Source organism: Capricornis sumatraensis, chromosome 8 (assembly GCF_032405125.1).
Source record: "Capricornis sumatraensis isolate serow.1 chromosome 8, serow.2, whole genome shotgun sequence".
NCBI classification, from domain to species: domain Eukaryota; kingdom Metazoa; phylum Chordata; class Mammalia; order Artiodactyla; family Bovidae; genus Capricornis; species Capricornis sumatraensis.
Window position 1 is genome coordinate 84,632,056 of NC_091076.1, and position 19,493 is coordinate 84,651,548.

Sequence of the window (19,493 nt, forward strand, 5' to 3'; positions counted from 1 at the left end):
GTTAGTTGCCCCTTTCATCTCTGGGGTCTCAGTTACCCCAGGAAGACAGGACAAGAGTGTGTCAGGCTTCCACGCCTCCCAGGCGTGTCTCCTGTTATCACCCCACACCAGGCCAGGCACCTGGGGCTGGGTTCCTTCGGTTCTTGCTGTCCCCACGACCACCTGGAGTTCCTGTCTTCCTGGGTCTGGGAAATACAGAGTGATCTGACTCTCCTGCCACCCCTGAGTTTTCCCACTGTACCTCTTCGGGTCGTTAGCTCTGACAAGGGGTCGACCTGCTGCTGCTGCCACAGAAGCACCAGAAGAGCTGTAAAAACAGGAGCCTCACCCTTAAGGCCCAGATCCTGAAAGTCCAAAGCTCCAGTGTTCTGGTTGTCTGATTCTATGCAACAAACCTCTCAAAACTCAGACCTGTCACCACCCAGCACATGAATCTGCAGTGCCCAGGGTTGGGCCCGGAGGCTCCTCCCTGTCCCATGCACTTCAGCTGGGGCCTCACTCACATGGCCTGCTTGCATGCTACAACCCAAGAGGCCTCTCACCTGGGCAGAGCCACTAACTGAGCGACTGTGAGCAACTCCCAGTGCCTGGCATTTGCCTGGTACACAGTGGGTGCTTAATAGGTACTGAATGAATAAATAAATCCCTCTGACACTATGGCTCCAGCCGATTATGACCCCACACACCCTCCAGTCTTCCTCTCCCAAGCCTAGTGCTCCACTCCCCAACAAGTTCCTCAAAGCACTAGCACTCTCCATCAACATTCATTCAATTATTCTTTCATTCACATGACAAATATTTTGTAAGCACCTACTCTGTGTTAGGCATTGTCTTAGGCTTTGAAGGATACAGTAGGGAATAAACACTGTTTTCTCTGTTTAGAATGTTCATTTTCCTCTCCTCCATCTATTCCTAGCAAACTCCTACTTATCCTTCAAAACCCAACCACAACATCCCATTCTCTGGGAAGCCTTTTCCCAGACTTCTGCCTCCTCAGCCACTGACATGTGGGACATCCCTCTCTCTCTACCACTCTCAAGTCTTGTGTGGCCCATCCCGTGACAAGGACCTGGGGTTGGGACTACCCAAAGTGGGGGAAGGTTGGGAGACAGGGGCCTGCAAGGAGAGGTAAGGATGGATGTCTCTGCTGACAGCTCTGTTCAGAAGCATAACGGGGCTTCCAACTCCTGCTGCCTCCCTCAGGCTCATTTTCGAGTCACTCAACAACTGTATTCCAGAAAAGAATACAGAGAATTCCAGAAAAACATTTGCTTCATTGACTACACTAAAGCCTTAGACTGTGTGGATCACAACAAACCGTAGAAAATTCTTCAAGAGATAGCAATACCAGAACACCTTACCTGCCTCCTGAGAAACCTGTATGTAAGTCAAGAACCAACAGTCAGAACCGGACATGGAACAACGAACTGGTTCCACATCGGGAAAGGAGTATTTCAAGGTTGTATATTGTCACCATGTTTATTTAACTTACGTGCAGAATACATCATGCAAAATGCTGGGCTGGATGAAGCACAAGCTGGAATCAAGATTGCCGAGAAAAATATCAATAACCTCAGATATGCAGATGACACCACCCTTATGGCAGAAAGCAAAGAGGAACCAAAGAGCCTCTTGATGAAAGTGAAAGAGGAGAGTGAAAAAGCTGGCTTAAAACTCAATAGTCAGAAAACTAAGATCATGGCATCAGTCCCATCACTTCATGGCAAATAGATGGGGAAACACTCATCTCAAAGTAATGTCAAAGTAATGTCAAAATTCTCCAAGCTACGCTTCAACAGTACTTGAACAGAGAACTTCCAGACGTTCAAGCTGGATTTAGAAAAGGCAAAGGAACTAGAGGTCAAATTGCCAACATCTGTTGGATCATCGAAAAAGCAAGAGAGTTCCAGAAAAAACAACTAATTCTGCTTTATTGACTACGCCAAAGACTCTGACTGTGTGGATCACAACAAACTGGGAAATTCTTCAAGAGATGGGAATACCAGACCATCTTACCTGCTTCCCGAGAAATCTGTATGCAGGTCAAGAAGCAACAGTTAGAACCAGACATGGTAAAATAGACTGGTTCCAAATTGGGAAGGGAGTAGGTCAAGGCTGTATATTGTCACTCTGCTTATTTAACTTATATGCAGAGTACATCATGTGAAATGCCGGGCTGGATGAAGCACAAGCTGGAATCAAGACTGCCAGGAGAAATATCAATAACATCAGATATGCAGTTGACACCAACGTTATGGCAGAAAGCGAAGAACTAAAGAGCCTCTTGATAAAAGTGAAAGAGGAGAGTGAAAAAGTTGGCTTAAAACTCAACATTCAGAAAACTAAGATCATGGTATCCAGTCCCATCACTTCATGGCAAATAAATGGGGAAATAATGGAAACAGTGAAAGACTTTATTTTGGGGGGCTCCAACATCACTGCAAATGGTGACTGCAGCCATGAAATTAAAAGATGCTTGCTCCTTGGAAGAAAAGCTATGACCAACCTAGAAAGTGGAGTGAAGTGAAAGTCACTCAGTCGTGTCTGACTCTTTGTGACCACATGAACTGTATAGTCCATGGAATTCTCCAGGACAGAATACTGGAGTGGGTAACCTTTCCCTTCTCCAGGGGATCTTCCCAATCCAGGGATTGAACCCAGGTCTTCCGCATTGCAGGCGGATTCTTTACCAGCTGAGCCACAAGGGAAGCCCTATCTAGACAGCATATTAAAAAGCAGAGACATTACTTTGCCGACAAAATCAGTCTAGTCAAAGGTATGGTTTTTCCAGTAGTCATGTATAGATGTGAGAGTTGGACTAGGAAGAAAGCTGAGCACCGAAGAATTGATGCTTTTGAACTGTGGTATTGGAGAAGACTCTTGAGAGTCCCTTGGACTGCAAGGAGATCCAACCAATCAATCGTAAAGGAAATCAGTCCTGAATATTCATTGGAAGGACTGATGCTGAAGCTGAAACTCTAATCTTTTGGTCACCTGATGCAAAAAACTGACTCACTGGAAAAGACCCTGATGCTGAGAAAGACTGAAGGCGGGAGGTGCAGGGGATGACAGAGGATGAGATGGTTGGATGGTATCACTGACTCGATGGACATGAGTTTGAGCAAGCTCCGGGAGTTGGTGATGGACAGGGAAGCCTGGCATGCTGCAGTCCATGGGGTCACAGAGTTGAACACAACTGAGCGACTGAACAGCAACTATATGGAGAAAAGGCTGCCAGATGAACCTTTTATTTGTGCTGAAATGACCAAGAGCCATGAATCCAAGCTCAGCAGCAGTACAGAGGGCACCTGGAATAGGGGGGGACAAATGAGGGGCTAGGACAGGGAGATGGAGCAGATTTGAACATCAGACCCCAGGAGAAGTGAAAGCAGATTCAGTTTGCCTAGGCTTCTGGTCTGGGGCTACCATGCCGCAGCAGGGGTCACGGCAGGGCCACAGTCGTAGGTGGCAGGAGGGCCCATTGGTCAGTCCCTGGAAGTTCCTCCTGCTATCTGACCCCAGGTTTGCATGCTGTAACTCCATCCCAACTCTCAGTTGGTCTTCTCAGGTTCCTGGGAACTTGGGCTTCTCCCCCTACTGCCTCTTGGTCTCTCCAAAGGTTCTGGCCCAGTAGCTCCTCTGGGACCATACAGCCAGCCTCCTGCCAGCGGGGGCCTGGGGGCTGGGTCAGAGTAGTGTGATCTCGCTGGGGGGCAGCGTGAGCCGCTTCTCGCAAGCACTGAGGAGGTTCTCCACATGCACGGCCACCACCCGACACAGCTCCAGGCCCTGCAGGAGAGACATGAGTCCACACTGCGCAGCTCTCCCGGGGAGAGACATGGCTGGGAGAGAGGTGGAGGCCAGACTCTCCCTTGACTGGGGTCCCACCCTCGTCCCCACCTCCTCAGGGCCCCAGGAGAAGCTCTGGCAGCTGGAAAGGAATTCTGCGCTGCAGGCGGGAAGCGGTGAGCCAGGTGGAGACCCACACATTCACCAGCTCTGCTGCATGTAAGCTGGGTCAGTTACCACACCTCCGTCACCCTCAGCGGCCTTGTCCCTGGGGTCTCGGTTTCCCAGGGCCTGTCTCACAGGGTCGTGGCAAGGATGACATGAGACTTCAAGACATGTAAATCCTTCACATTTAAAAACTATTAGCCCTGTCAATAAATGAGCTGCCACAGTTACCACCTGGTACCCACGGCCTAGAATGAACTGGGCCCCAGCCTCAGGGCTCCCATGGGTGGGGGGAAGGGAGTGCTGCAACCAAGTAGAGAAGCCAGAAAGGCTGCCTCTTCCTCCTCCTCCTCCATCCAGCTACCTCCTAAGCATCCACTACACACTGGGCACTGTGCTATGAACACCGTGTGGACACCGCCCTGCCCTCTTGCGGCTTCCGTTCTAATGGGGAGAAGGACAACCTCAGAACTAATAATGAAGTGACTTCCAAGCCATATGACACCTACTGAGGCAGAGAGAGTGAATTATCAGGAGGATCAGGGGAGGCTTTAAGAAGGAGGTGATGTTTGTGCTGAAACTGGAATTAAGGGAGGGAAGAAGCCCTGTGATGCAAGGGGGAGTGTGTCCCAGGCAGAGGGGACACCGAGTGCAATAGGAGGGTGTTCTGGGGCAGGGAGCGGGCAAGGCAGGGTGGGGGAGCTGAGGTCATAGAGGTAAAAAGAGGAGGGGGCAGAGACAAGAAGGACTGCTGGGCTGGGGCCCAAGCCTGCGAGCATTGGAGGTTGAGGGCAGAGGCCTACTGGCCTCCAAGGGTGACACCAAGGGAGAGAAATAGGAGGCTGTCTCGCAGAGCAGCTGTGAAAGCCTCCCCTGGGGGGAGGGCCCAGCCTTGCACCAGTTAGAGCTCGTCCAGAGAAGGGGGATCCAGAAGGGGCCCAGGAAGCAACAGACAGGCAGGTCTGAAGAGGTGGGGTCTCTGGCGGAGTCCAGGAAATAGGCTGAGTCCAGGTGAGGCCAGGATCAGTGTGACCTCAGCAGAAACAGGACTGGGGGGCAGTGGAAAGCAGACTGATCCCCAGTCGCAGGCTCCCCAAGGAGCATGGCAAGGGGCCGTGTTCCAGCCTTGACCCTCAGGGGCAGGGCTAGGGTGGTGGGAGCCCCTGTCTCGTGCCCTGGAAAGCAGCCCAACTAATATAGGCCCTGCCCTGGGGTGGGGGAGTTCTGGGCCCACATCTTGAGGGGTGCAGTGGGCTGGCAAGGACAGACAGGTGGGCCCAGCCCCATTCATCCCCTTCTCTGGACTTCAGCCCCCTCTCCAGCAGGTGAGAACTCTGGTCTGGCCCTGCCCCAGGGGCTGCGAGACGTGGACCTAGCTGACCTAGAGGACTTGGCTTTTGAGAAGAACCCTCTCCATCTGTCAAGCCCTGGCCCCACAGTCCAGCCTCCAAGCTTTAGCCCAGGTGAACTGCCCATGTCCCTGCCCTTCTAGCAACCTTCTATGGCTCCCAAGTGCCCTCAGGAGGAGGCCCAGGTTCTTAGCTTTATACTCAAGGACCCTTAGGACCTCCCCAGTTTCCCATCGAATACCTCATTCTTCTGTAAACAACCTGGGCCCTCATTTCTAGGATCCCACCATCAAGATACCTCTCCAAGACCACCCCAAGACCCACAGGTCTGTGTAGTGTGGGCTTAGCTCTGTCCCCTGCGCTGGACTGGACACTCCCCAGAACTTGGCCAGGCCGAGGAGAGCCTAGTACGCAGAATTTGGGAGTGGGGGGCTGGGCAACTCCCCTGGGGGCCCACCTGCTCCAGCTGCAGCTGCACGGTATGCTGGGCAGTGACATCGCCGAGCGCGACCTCCACATAGGGGCAGCTAGAGCCAGCTGTGGGCCGCTGGGTCCGCGTCGACTGGATCTCCTTCAGGGGGAACTTCACCATCAGCTCCTGGGTGGGATGGGGAACAGACAGGCTTGGGGATGGGACAGTCTCACCTACCGGTACCCCTGTCCTAAAGGACAGATACGCAGGGGGCAAGACACCCCGGTTGCAGCACTCGTCCCCCAGTGACCGGCTGTGTGACCCGGAGCAACCAGCTTTACCTCTCTGGACCTCAGCTTCTCACCTGTAACATTACTTCAACAATGATGCACGTGTGTGCAGCGTGCCAGGCACTGCTCTAAGTGCTGGAGCTCCAGGTAATGCCAGTGTGCCCTGACCTTCCTGCCTCTTCACACCCACCCCTCTGGCTGGGAGCGTTCTTTCTGGCCCCAGGAGCTAACACAGAGCTTCCCTGGCTCGCCTCAGGAGAAGCCAGAGTGATGAGAGCCAGCGGCCCCTTGTGACAGATGGACAGAGCAGACGGATACCCCAGCTTTCCCACCCACAGAACAGGGCGTCCTCTGAGGCTGGTGCTCCCCACTGGACTGAGTCCCCCTGCCCACAGTGGGAACCTGGATGCTCACAGGCCCTGCCCTGGCTGTGTCCCCCTGGCTGTGACCTCCTCCTGGTCTCTCTTCCTCGCTCCATTGTTTCCACACAAGCCACTTGCCCTGGAGCCCTCGTGTCAAGGTCCACTTCCTGAGGAAGAACTAAGAATGGGGGCAGCAGGTTCCTTTTGTTCTGGATTGCATTGTGTCCCCAAATCCTGACCCACCCCCTCAGAACCTGGAGACAGGTCTTTGAAGAGGGGAGTCAGGCTAGGGTGGGCTCCCATCCCACGGGTCCTTATGAGAAGAGGACCTTGGGATTCATGGACCCCAGATAAAGGGCCATATGAGGACTCAGCCAGGATGGCCATCTACAAGCAAGGAGGGAGGCCTCAGAGGAAGCTGACCCTGCCGGCACCTTGATCTTGGCCATCTGGCCTCCAGACTCACAGAAACGGTTTCTTGGCTGAGGCTCTGGCAGAGCCACACAAGCTCTGCAGGTCAGCGTACTTCCCTTGTTTGCCTGGACAACAGCCTGCGTCATCTTCCCAGGTGAGGAAGACGGGGGCGGAGCCTCACCCAAGGTCACGCAGGTGCGAGCAGTGGAGCTGGACGTCCCTGGGGGCAGGGGTGGGGCGGGGCTGGGCTGAGCCACTCACATGGGTCTCAGTGCTGAGAAAGTTGAGGCCGTTCTGGTTGACAGCGAGGATGCAGGGGGCTGGCACAGCCGCGGTGCTGCAGCTTTGGACCAGGAAGAAGGAGGAGCCGAACATGGGTGAGGCGCTGAGGAGGCCTGGGGGTGGTGATCAGGCGACAAGGGCTCATCAGTGCATAAGCCCACCCCTCCCCCACAGCCCATCCAGCACAGGAGCCCCCAGCCTGGTGCCCCTCCTGCCAGTGCTGCCGCTCACCCTGCACCTTCCTCCATCCCCGCTGGGCCCCCCAGCCTAGGTGGGGCCTTGGAAGGCCTTTAGAAACCTGACACCAAAGATGCTTTTGTGCAAAGGATAAGGCCTCCTCACCACCCTCCTCAGCCAGGTCCCCACGACTCCCTCACCAGCCCAACTCCTTCTCACCCAGAAACTGGGCGCGAGCCTGGTGGGGGCTGAGCGCCTGCATCTGCTGCCGGTGCTGACCAAGCAGGTGGAGCCATGTCGAGCTGGCCTCGGTGCGGTACAGCTGGGCTGGGATGTACCCCTGGGCCTCCCGCCTGGCGGGCAGGGAAGAGCTGGCTGACCATCAGGGCTTCCACCAAACCTCCTGATGGCTGAACGCTGGGGGAGCGCGGACCACAGGGTGGGGACAGGCGGTGGTACAAGCGGGGCTGGGCACACAGCACGCGCTCAGTAACCGCTGGCCAACACCACTGGGCTCCTTGCTTGCTGACAAGGGAACGCAGGCTCTGAGGAGTTCACCAGCTCACACAGGGTCATACAGTGACCCCACATGGGTTCGTCCTTTGTAGTCCCTGGCCCCTGGGGAGTAGCCCAGGCCAGAGGGGTAAGAAGGAAGCAAAGGGTGGGGGAAACATCAGGGCAGCAAAGCAAACCCCAGCAGTGGTCAGCAGAACAGAGCAGTGGGCTCCAGGTGACCCCCAGGACCCTCAACTCCTACCTGTCTAGGCCTCCCCTGACCATATGCTGGCGGCCCTAAGGCAGCCCTGGCCTCAGGACATCTGAAAAATGCCAACAAGTACCAGTCTGGGCTGAACACTGGGATAGGGAGGGATGTCAGGGGAACCCCTAAAAGACTCTCCAGGCTACATCTTTCCTTCTCTGCACTGCTAGGTAAGAGCCTGGCCTCCGGACCCTCCCCAGGTCTGAATCCTGGTCGCCCCACTCTGGGGAAGCCATATCCCCTCTCTGGGGCTGAGTTTCCTCATCTGCAAGAGGTGACATTAGAGTGCAGTTTGGGGCATCTGCCAGAGCGATGTGTGCAGATGCCACGCAAAGAGTAAGGGCGCCACAACTGTCTCCATCCGGGCCTGGTGATACCTGTATGTGCTTCCTCCACTTTCCCTTCCATCATAGCATCAGAAGGGTGTGAGTGTTGCACCCTTACAGTGGGACATACCGTCCACACACTGCCTTTCTTACAGTTATTCACAGCAGGGGCTCTCAAAGTGTGGTCGAGGGGCCTGGCAAAGTCACTTCCGTAACAATGTGAGCGGTTATCTGCCTCCCCCTCGTTCTCTCACAAGTGCAGGTGCAGAGGCCACATGACCTGTGCGGTCACAACAGACTGACCGAGAAGCAGGGACGGGTATCCAGCTGTCAGCTATTAAGCCAGATGGTACAGATTTGCAAAGGGTAAACCAGTGCAGCAGCTCTCACTGGAACTCTTGGCAAAATACACTTGTGTTTTCATGACTTATTTATATTAACACGTAATGTTACCTTACACTATTTGTATTATAATTATCATATGTCCACATTTATCTTAACATTAATATGTAGTGTCCTTGTTTTTCATTAATAAATCAGTATTTTAAGTTGTTTCTGTTTTCATTTTGAATAGTGTAAATATATCAATAGATACGACCCACAGACACAGCAGCTCTTTGGAGCCCAAGTTTCAAGAGGAAAAAGATGGAGAGTGTGGGGACGACCGAGGTCCCGTCGCTTTGAGAACATCAGTTTAAAGGCCACCTGACACCCCACAATTTAAGGCATCCTCTGCTGTTGGAGATTGTTGACGCCATCACAGTGGACATTCCTGTGGCCAACGCTCTCTGCAGGGCCGAGTGTACTTGCAGGGCCGAGTGTACTTCCTGGGCCACAGTGTATGTGTCCTGAACGCATTTTATCACTTGTTTGCTCTGAGCTATTAATACCAGTTGGAAGTGACCTGTCCTGCTGGGAGGCAGGGTCCTAGCTGGACAGACTGGGCTGAGGCGGGGTGGGCAGCTCAGGGGTGGGGCAGGGGTGGGAGGGCGCTCACGCGCTGGGCAGGTAGAAGTGGTCCTTGGCCCGGTGCTGCAGCGCAGCCAGCTTGGACACCTGCTGAAGCTGCTGCTCGCTGGGCCGGCCAGCCGGCACGCTGCTGAAAAGGCCCTTCAGGTAGTCGGGCAGCACCTACAGGGGTGGGAAGAATGTAGGCGAGGGGCTGCAGAAGGCCAGGCACACTACCGGGGAGGTCCAGACACAGATGCTGAGCTGTGCCAGGGTCATGCTTCTGGGGAGGGGGGCGGTCACTTTCCTGGGCTTCGGGGAGCAGTGACAGAAGCACCTGGATGGTGAGCGGGGAGGGCCGTGGCTTGGAAGCCACAGGAACTGGGGAAGCACTGGCCCCTGCTCTGCAGAGTGCAGGACCCAGGGGTCACGTTTCCACGAGTCCCAGGGGTGCTGCTGGCTGGCCCACAGGCACAAGAGCCCAGTGATGGGCCTTGGACACAGAATGGCCGCAGCTTCGGGCGCCAGCTTCTGAGAAGCATGCTGTCTCTACCCAGCATGTCTGCGAGGGTCCGCACACGAGGGAGACCCCGACTTTGTCAGGACCACTGCCCTGACTGAGATGACCTAATCCAAAAGGGGAGTGACAGCGCCCCAGTGTGAAAAGGCCTGGCAAAGTCTCAGAGCGGGGGACTTCCCTGCTGGTCTAGTGTTTAAGAATCTGCCTTCCAAGTCAGGGGACCACGGGTTCAATCCCTGATCGGAGAGTTAAGATCCCACATGCCTCGTGAGAACTAAGCCTCAGGCTGAAACCAAGACCGAACATAGTCAAATAAATAAAAATTAAAAAACAAAAAACAATGCTACTGAGCACGGGACAGGCGAGGTGCTCAGTGCTGGAGGGGAGCAGGAGGAAGGAGGTCAGAACGGCCTGAAAACATGTCACCTGGGCAGCCTGGCTGGAGGGGCCCGGACCAGCAGCGACACAGGAAAAGCAGGCTGGCCCGGGTGACAGAGGCCTGTGAATTAGGAAGTGAGGGTGACAATGACATGCCCACATGGGGACGAGAGGCCTCGGGGCTGGAATCATGAAGGCCTCGGATGCCAAGCCCGGGGGAGCCCGGAGACTCCGGAGACGGCCACAAGCCCGGACCTGGTTGTAGTGCATGGTCACGTAGAGTTCGTTGTCGAACTTGAGCGGCTGGTCCCAGAGCACACGTCGGAACCACAGTGCGTAGCCACCGTCCACCTGCGCCATCTCCGAGGCCACGTCCAGGATGTAGGCGTGCCGGCTGAGCGGACACACGTGCTGGCCTGCGGGGAGCGCAGGCAAACATGGCGAACCCCCTCCCTGCTCTGGGGCACGGCTTCCTTGGTGAACAGGACGGGGGGCCCTGATTTGTGGAAATTGTGCCCCCAGGTGGGAATAACGCTCAAAGCTCAGCTCGCCTGGGCCTAGGGAGGTGCCCCACCCAGGTGCTGCTCAGAGAACACCCAGCCTCTCTTCCCTCTCTAGAGGAGGCTGTACCCAGAGAAGCACAAGAGGCCTTAGGTCCTCTTCTGTAGGACTCCTATGGGGAGACCCCTGCTGGGCTCTCCGGGGGTGAGGGGAGGATGCGGGTCTGGCACTGAGTGGGTCTCGGCCATAAGTTTTTATTTCCTGAAGTGACATTTCTGCTCCCTGTCCGACACCTTTGAAAAATTTTACTGAAAACAGGGATGTGGGATGATGATAAAGTCCTGGCTCTGACCCTGGGCAAGTCCCTTGGGCTCCGTGGCAGGTTGAGAAACAGCCTGACCTCAAAATGCTCCCGTCCTAATCCCCACCTGCCATGAACGCACACCTTCATGGAGAGGAGACGTGGAGTGTGATTAAGCGTCTTGAGAGGGGAGATAATCACAGGGACCCAAGTGGACCCACCACAGTCTCGAGGGGCCTATGAGAAGGAGGCAGGAGGGTCACAAAAAGAGACTGGAAGAGGCTACGCTGCGGGCTTTGAAGATGGAGGAAAGGGCCATGAGCCAAGGGACTTGGGTGCCTATGGAAGCTGGAAAAGGCGAGAAACAGACTCCTAGAGCCTCAGAAGGACTCAGCCCTGGGGCCGTTCCGACTTTCAGAACCATAAGATCATACACTTGTGCTGTTTGAAGTCACCAAGTGATTTGTTATGGCAGCAACAAGAGACTAATACAGGCTCCCTGGGCCTTGGTTTTCCCATCTGTAAATGGGAAGGACAACACATTTCATTTCATGGGCTCCTGGTGGGATAGTTGATGGGATTAAGTGCTGTCAGCTGTCGCCTCTGCTCCGTGAGCTTCCTTACTAAGATTACTTTGTTACTGCCTTCTCCACCCCCATGTCATGCTGGACTCAGGCAGGGCTGAGGACATGTGTTTCAGAGCTGAGTAGCCCGAGAGCCAGCTGGAGTTGGGTGAGACTGACGGGCCGGTGGCAGAAGCTCAGCCATGTTCTAGAGCAGGTGGGCTGCAGGGGGAAAGGGTTTGGCCCCATGGAGAAGGGCCAGGTGAGGCCGAGGATGGGGCTCCTCTCAGCCGCTATGAGGACAGAGGAGGCAGGAAAAAGTACTTGCATGTGTGGGTTACAGGAGCCACATTCTGTTAAGTCCTGCCCTCCCAGAGGGCAGGGCCTACTGAGCACTCTGGGGGGCAGATGGCGGCGTGGGGGAGCCCTGTCTTCCACCATCTCGCGGCCTGACAGACCAGATGAGCTCACACAGATCGAAGTGGGGTGGTGGGGGTCAGATGCGGGGCTGGGGGTTCTTGGTGCAGAGGCTCCTGCACCTGGGCAGGGGGCTTTTTGGAGGAAGTGGCATCTAATCGGGGCCTCACAGTCGGGATGGGGGCCATGGGCCCAGTTTGCCTCATCCTCTGGCTGCTCACCTCTGTTGGTTACAACAAAGATGACGTACTCATCAAAGGCCTCGGGGCGGGTCAGAGCCATCTCAGCACAAAGCTCTTCCACTACATCCAGGGCCACCTGTGGATGGGGGAAGTGAGAGGCTGGGCCAGGCAGGTGACCTCTGCCCTGAGCCCTCCCTGGCCCCCCTGCAGAGGCTAGGCTCCCAGGGCCCTGGGTCAGCCCCACACAGGGAAGGACGCAGCTTCCGGAGTTGTGGGTCCCAAGTCTGCCCATCTCTCATTTGCAGCCTGACTCTGAGCTGAAGGCCACCCACCTCCCCTAGGCTCGGGATTGGGCTGCAACAGAGAGCTAAGTCCTGACTCGGGGGAGGTAGGGGGTGGCTCAGCACCCTTGGGGCCCCACTCCCCAGACACTCCTCCACTCACAGTGCATGTCTTGATCTTGAGATGGCGCTCCAGGCCCCCAGGGAGAAGAAAGAGCTGCCTCTTGGAACTGCGGCCGGCCTAGGGGAAGGTGTGGAGAGAGGAGAGGCTGGGATCTCACCAGGGTCTCACCCAGCCCTGGGCCCCTCCGCCCGCGTGCCCGGGCCGGCACAGGGGTCCCTCGGTAGGCCGTCCCCCTCCCCAAGCCCCACCTATGCTCACCAACATGGCCCGCAGCTCCATGCTGCCTGGGAGCTCCAGACGGCCGCCAAACCGCAGCGTCTTCTTCAGGTTCTGCTCACAGGCCTTGGCAATCCCTGCAGAGACTGGGGTTAGCGCGGCTGGGGCAGGCCCAGCAGAAGAGCTCCTCTGGCCCCAGCCCCAAGCCCCCTTGGTGGGGGCTGCTCTCCCTCCAGTGGCCGCAGAGACCATTCAGAGGGCAGTGACTGACCCAAGGTTAAGAGCCAGAGTACAAGGGCTGGGTTTGAACCCACATCCTTTCGGAGGCCCGCACACCTCGGTTATCCATGAGTCCCCGGAGACAGCTGGTGCCGGGGGCTCATCCCTGGGGGCTGTGTCCAGAGTCTCCATGCAAGAGACCGCATCGTCTGCTTCTCCATTTCTCTGGCTAAGCGGTGCCCTCCCCCCACTCTGGGCAGGGGCCAAGTTAGAGAGTTTGGGGGCACATTCAACCCCCTTCCCTGGAGCTGATGCAGGGATGTTTGTTGATTGACTCGAAGAGGAGGCTTCAGAGGCAGAGAGGATGAAGTCTCCTATCTCCTCCATGGCTGCCATGGTAACCACAGGTGCCCTGACCTCTCTCCTAGGGGGACCCAGGGGTTCCTCTGGAAGCTAGACTTTGGGTGAGGCTGAGGAGCAGCCCCTTTCCTCTAAATTCCACAGGGAAAAGGCCAAGACCCTGCCACCAGCCATGGCGCCCTCTCAAGACCCTTGTTGATTCCCAAAGACCAGAGAAAGGGCCATGCCGCCTCCTCCTCCTCTCCCACATGCCACACATCATCTCCGGTCTTTATGCCTGCTACTGAGTTCATCTAGAAATCCCTCCTCTGTGCTCAGTACCCGGAGCAACACTTCCTCCGGGAAGCCATCCCTGATATGTCATCCTCCCTGTCATATCAGACAACCTATGGCATCAGCCCCTGTGGGACCTCTGCCAACGTTTGGGGACAGGATTGATATTAATAAGCACTGCCTGGGCAAGAAGGGCTAGGCCCTCCTGCTGGCTGCCCAGCCAGCCCTCGTATGGTGCAGACAAGCCCCTGGCCCTGAGTCCCCACTCGCTTGCCCCTCACCCTGGAAGGGCAGGCCTGGGGTCCGGCTCACGTCTTGGAGGAAGTGGGTGAGGTGCGGCTGGAGGACCTCAGAGCAGCTGTGGTAGGCGGCCACGATGTACAGCAGCCTCCAACCTCGCTGGCAGCTGTCCCTGTGAGCACACATGGGCTCCATCACAGTGGCCACTGCTCCGAAGCCACACCAGGAGTCTCCCCGCCCACCAGGCTCTTCTCCTGAGGATGCCCCTGCCCCTGCCCAGTGAAAGCAGGGCCGCTAGGCACAGAGTCAGACCAAAGGTGCATTCTGTTGGGAATTCTGAGTGGGAGGGAGGGTGGGAGGGCAGGGAGGGGGTGAAGCTCCTGACATACCCATTGTGCACAGAGAATTAGTCTTCCTGGGGTGGGGGGGCATCTCTCTGGGCAACGGTCCCTGAAGGGGGGCCAGGGACCCTGTGCAGAGCTGGTGGCAAGTAAGACTGGTTGGGAGGGGCAGGACGATGCACCGAGTGGTTCTGAAATTCCTGGGAGACGTGAGCAGGTGGACAGGAGGGTGGCCCAGTGCTAACAAGAGCAGCACAGGCTCTGGGCCCCGCCATGTGCTAGTCACGTGCGAGACACGGACGCTTACCTTTGTGCTGCCCTGGATCCGGGTTTCACTTGTGGGAACCTCTGGTGTCTGGGCACAGCACTTGGGCTTCCTTTGGGAAGCCACCCACCCCTCCCCAGGTCCCTGTGCGTATGAGAGCCAGGGGACTTCCCAAGTGGCTCTAGTGGTAAAGAACCCGCCTGCCAGCACAGTAGACATGAGTCACGGGTTCAGTCCCTGAGTTGGAAGATCCCCTGGGGGAGGGCATGGCAATCCACTCCAGTATTCTTGCCTGGAAAATCCCAAAGAGGAGCCTGGCGGGCTACAGTCCATGGGGTCACAAAGAGTCAGACAGGACCGAAGTGACTTTAGCATGCACATATGTACCCATGAGAGCCAGGACTGGCCAGTTAGAACCCTGAAGCCTCTGGCTAAAGTGACTGGTTCATGTCAGTGGACATGAACTTGGGCAAACCCTGGGAGATGGTGAAGGACAGGGAAGCCTGGCATGCTGCAGTCCATGGGGTTGCAAAAAGTCAGAGTCAGACATTAATTGGCGACTGAACAACAATAAAAAATGGGAGCCAGGCTTGGCAAGTTAGAGTTCATCCTCCCTCTGGCTATGGTGATTGGTCTGGGAACAGGTACATGATCCAGGTCAAGCCAATCAGAGCTCTGTGGTTGGCTCAGAGATGCCCATGGGACCAAGACAGGCCAATAAGGCTGGATTTGGGAATTTTTGCTGCAAATATTCCATCAGTCTTGCTTTGCCTGGGATTGCTGAGCTGGGGAATGTCCCCCCAAAGCTATCATCTTGCCAGTCTATGAGATATATTGTTTGGGAGTAATAACAACACATAGAAAATCAGGTCCAGGGTACAGAGAAAGACTGCTTCCTGATGACACCTCGATCCAGCTATGCCTAAAGTCCTCTGTTAAACTTTTCAGTTACCTGACCCCTTTTTTGCTTAAACCCAACTGAACTGGGTTTCTGTCACTTGCAACCAAGAACCTGGACTCACCCATTATCAGTGCATTTGACAGATGAAACTGAAGCTCAGAGACCAGAAAGGGCTTGTCCCAAACCAAGCAGTTTCGAACATATGTGCTCTGTCTCTGGCGTGAGGAAGAGGATGAGGCGGGGAGGGCACAGGCTGGGAGATGGGAGGCTGATCTGGCCCCTCCGGAGCAGGAAATGGTGGGGAGGGGGGGACACTCACTGCTTGGTGCTGGTGTTGTCTGTGATCTGCTTCACGACCTGGCAGTAACACTCGTCCCGCATGACCTCATGGTCCCTGCACAGCTGTGGGAGGGCGGGCCAGGTCACAGGTCACATGCCCACAGGAACACAGTGGGCTCCTGAAAACAGGCCTGGCGTCCTTTCTCCAGAACCCTCCCCACCAGCGGGATGCACTCCTCGTTGGGCCACACGGTTCCCACCCCAAAGGCTGCAGCCCCCGCTGACAGATGGAGAACCCGAGCCACAGGGCAGGCAAGGGAGCTCCTGGAGGAGCTGGACTGACCTTCAGGAGGGTGCACAGCACGTCCAGTTCACTCTGGCCCTTTAGCGGGGCATCCCCCATGAATCGCATCACAGCTGGAGGAAACACTGTCCCATTCAGCCACCGGTCTCCCAGCTGCCCGCCCACCAGGAACCCTGGGTTGGACCCCTCCCCCAGAGGCTATGGCCAGGGCCGGTAGGGGGAAGGGGCCTCCTCCTCTCCTCCCACATCTGAGGGAAGGGGTGGTGGTCACCAAGGGTCACAGTGCGGCGTCCCTCCTGGCCTGGGGCCCTGGCCACTGTCCCACCCCCACACCTAGAAACATGTCTGTAGCCATCTTGTTGAGGCTGCTGTCGCTGAACTCAATGAGGGAGTCCTGGAGCGGGGTCTGTGGGGAGAGAAATTGGGTCATGGCAGGAGGAAAAGGGAGGGGAGGAGAGGGGGAGGGGAGGGGAGGGGATGGGGAGGGTCCTATCTTAACAACAGAAGAGTTCACACCACAGAAGGCGGTGGGTGGAACCTTGAGAAGATGAGACACTTCCTTTTGGAGGAATCCAGGCCTTCGGGGTACCCAGTGGTGGGGGTCCCCCTGGGCACAAGGCTGTTTGGCCCATGGGCCTGGGATGCACTCTTGTATGGCCATTTCAGAGGGACCTGGGGCTGGGCACCTTCGTAAAGCAAAGCATGTCCTCCAAGGTTCTGGACTCCCGACCCTCCTTGGATTTCAGCCTGAGGCCATCCCTGCAAGGGGAAGTGGACGCTACTGATCAGTCTTACCTCCGAGACAGCCTTTCCCACAAGAAGTGTGCTGGACCCAGTGTCAGCCCACCTGGCAGCACGGTCCCTGAGGCAGAGGCTGCAGACCAGCCCCCTCCCAGGGTTTCTCATTCCCTCCCAGACCTGAGGCCTCCTGCTTGGGTGGCTGGGAAAAGCCCCACCCCAGAAAGACCCTCCTCAGGGCGGGCCACCACTCACTGGGGTCTCCTCTGAGGGTCTCGGAAGTACTTCTGGGCAAACTCAAGCATTGTGTACGGTGGAAGAGCCAGGCCGTCCTCCCCACGGTCCATGGAGCCAGCTCTGACTGGGGGGCCCTGCAAGAGGGGCATCTGCTACTCCTGCTAGTCAGAGCCTGCCCAACGCCAGCCCAGCCTGCCTGTGCACAGACCCTCTCCGCCTGCCCTGCCTCCCCATGGGCCACTCCTTGCCCCATGTGGCCCCACTGCCTCCCCGATGGCCTGGTCCAGCTGACCTTATCCCTCACCCCTTTATCTTCCTCACCCTAGCGAGCTCCATGCCACCACAGGACCCAACCTGGCCCACTCACCAGGCCCTGCCCTGTCGAAGGTGGATTCACCATCTGGCCGCCCCAGGCTGGTCCTGCCCCATTGGCCTGGTCACTTACTCTTCCACTGACTGCACCCACCCTACCTGACTGGCCACACCTCCAGCCGCTTCTGGTCACATCTGGCGGCTCACATCCCTCAGGTCATATGTCTGGCTATCCCTACCAGGCTGCTCAGTCCCAGGATGGCCTACCCTTGACTGACCCCGCTCTGCTCCACCTCCACAGTCAGGCCGACCCCGCTGCTGTGTCCGCTCCTCTGACCAGCCCTGCGTTCTCACCTCCCTCCTGCGGCCCACCTCCCGTGCAGCGGCAGTGGAGGCCACAGCGGCGGCCACAGCGGCAGCGCGGCCCCGGCCTGGCTCGGCAGGCAGCTGTAGGAAGTCAGGGGCAGCTGCAGGCTGCACCAGGTCAGAAGGGAAGCGGCCCACGCGCCCGTGGATGGTCCCAAACCGCCAGCCTAGGGGTGGAAAGGGTCTGAGCAGTGAGAGGGTGTCATCTGGGGAAGAGTGGGGTACAGAGTCAGTGAGGGAGGTATGCCATGGGGCCAGTTATGGAGGCGAACAGAAGGACACTGGCTCAGGGAAGGAGAGGCAGCCCCTCAGCGGCGGGCTGGAGTGGGGGTCTGCAGAATGGAGAACACAGCGCCTGTGGACCTTTGGGCCACAACACAGAGACACTAATGTCCACAGACACCCGTCAGCCCGATGTGTGGACAGGGGCTGGGTTGCATGGCCATCTTAGCAGCTACAGCCCGGCGAGACCCTTGGGGACCGCAGGACCTGCACTGCGCATCTGCTCTGTTTGGGGTTTCCAGGTCTGGCAGCTGGGGCAGCTGAACGGGGGCCCCAGGGTACACACCGAAGTCAGGGCCCCGGTGCCGCAGCTCCTCCAGGTACACCACCTTCTTGCCGACCACACAGCCCGCGCTGTAGCCTGTGGGCCGGGCCCACGTCAGCACCCGCCAGGGAGGCCCCCTGCCCCACTGCCCCCGCGCTCACCCTGCGCTCACACCCCGTACCCCCCGGCGCTGACCCAGTCGAGGCGGCTCCAGGGGCTGCAGGTGGATGATGTCGCCCTTGTGGAAGGCCAGCAGCGCAGGGTCCTCAGGCAGGAAGTTCCTCACAGCGACCACGTAGTCCGAGTCCTGCGTCAGTCAGGGGCCGGGTGAGGGCTGTGGGCCCATGCCCTCCTCCCAGAGGCCAGGGCCCACTCCCCTGCTCCGCATACAGGCCATGAGAGCATGGCCACAGACCTGACCCACCCCTACCCCTCCCACAGCCTCAGCGCTGAGGCCAGGTGCCAGGCCTGGGGACTGCCCGGTTTGGAGGAAGCATGGGGCTGGATGTGGTCACAGGGTGGTCAGTGACGGGCAGTGTAGCCCCTGCAGGAGGGGAGGAATGAGGCTGCTGTGGAGCCCAGAGGCCTAAGTGAAGGACCCTGGAGAGGCTGGCAGCAGGGGCATAGGCCCCAGGTTGGAAGGTACAGCTCGAGCAAGAGCCTGCAGACACAGTCGCAGACACACAGGTGTATCCACGCCTCTCAGGCGGGCGTGGCTGGTACATTCAGGCCCTCAGCCTGCTGCGGGCATCTGCAGGAGGGCCCTGACCTTCTTCAGCTCCAGGATGAAGTCATCCACCAGGGTCTTGACCTGGTGAGCTCGGGCTGAGAACAGAATAACCTTCTCACTGGCCAAGTTGAACTCCAGCATGTTCTGGGAGGGGATGGTCACAAAGAGGATGTCCGCAAAGCTGAAGGAGGGGAAGGTGGCATGAGGCAGGACACCACGGACAGAGGGACGCCCCCCACCACTGTCTGCACCTCTGGCCCCTGCCTGCCTCCCCTCCCCTCCTGCCCACGGCTCCAGCGCCCTGCCCATCACTCTGTGAACCCACAACCTCCCAGCACCCCCACACTTTGTCTTTTATTTATTTTTCTGCCTCTTGATCCAACCCCCTAGATTTTGCCCACAAATCTGTTTCCTTCACTAAGCAAACGCTCAGACTCTGGAAGGAAGGAGCCTGCACCTCACTGATGCCTGAGATTCCCCGTGCTGTGGCATAAAGGACCATGGGCTGCTGGGAGGGAGGGGTCGGAGGATACAGGAAGGTTTCACACTCAAGCATCTGCACTTGGCTATTCACATACGTAGCCCTGCCCTCAGTAGGCTCTCGGGTGGGACTTCAGAGGTGTC

General features: G+C 57.3%; 1 protein-coding gene across 1 annotated transcript in view; it reads right to left on the reverse strand.

Annotated features, from left to right (window-relative positions):
- Positions 1 to 3,687: 3,687 nt before the first annotated feature.
- Positions 3,688 to 19,493, reverse strand: part of MYO15A (myosin XVA) — a 45,647-nt gene continuing 29,841 nt past the window's right edge. The window contains 19 exon segments of the mRNA XM_068979047.1: positions 3,688 to 3,789; positions 5,761 to 5,901; positions 7,043 to 7,176; positions 7,460 to 7,593; positions 9,324 to 9,457; positions 10,428 to 10,588; positions 12,176 to 12,272; positions 12,581 to 12,658; positions 12,800 to 12,894; positions 13,891 to 14,021; positions 15,676 to 15,758; positions 15,979 to 16,052; positions 16,273 to 16,345; positions 16,626 to 16,698; positions 16,933 to 17,048; positions 17,581 to 17,759; positions 18,161 to 18,235; positions 18,335 to 18,446; positions 18,909 to 19,050. Of these exon segments, the coding sequence (XP_068835148.1) occupies positions 3,688 to 3,789; positions 5,761 to 5,901; positions 7,043 to 7,176; positions 7,460 to 7,593; positions 9,324 to 9,457; positions 10,428 to 10,588; positions 12,176 to 12,272; positions 12,581 to 12,658; positions 12,800 to 12,894; positions 13,891 to 14,021; positions 15,676 to 15,758; positions 15,979 to 16,052; positions 16,273 to 16,345; positions 16,626 to 16,698; positions 16,933 to 17,048; positions 17,581 to 17,759; positions 18,161 to 18,235; positions 18,335 to 18,446; positions 18,909 to 19,050 (2,134 nt within the window).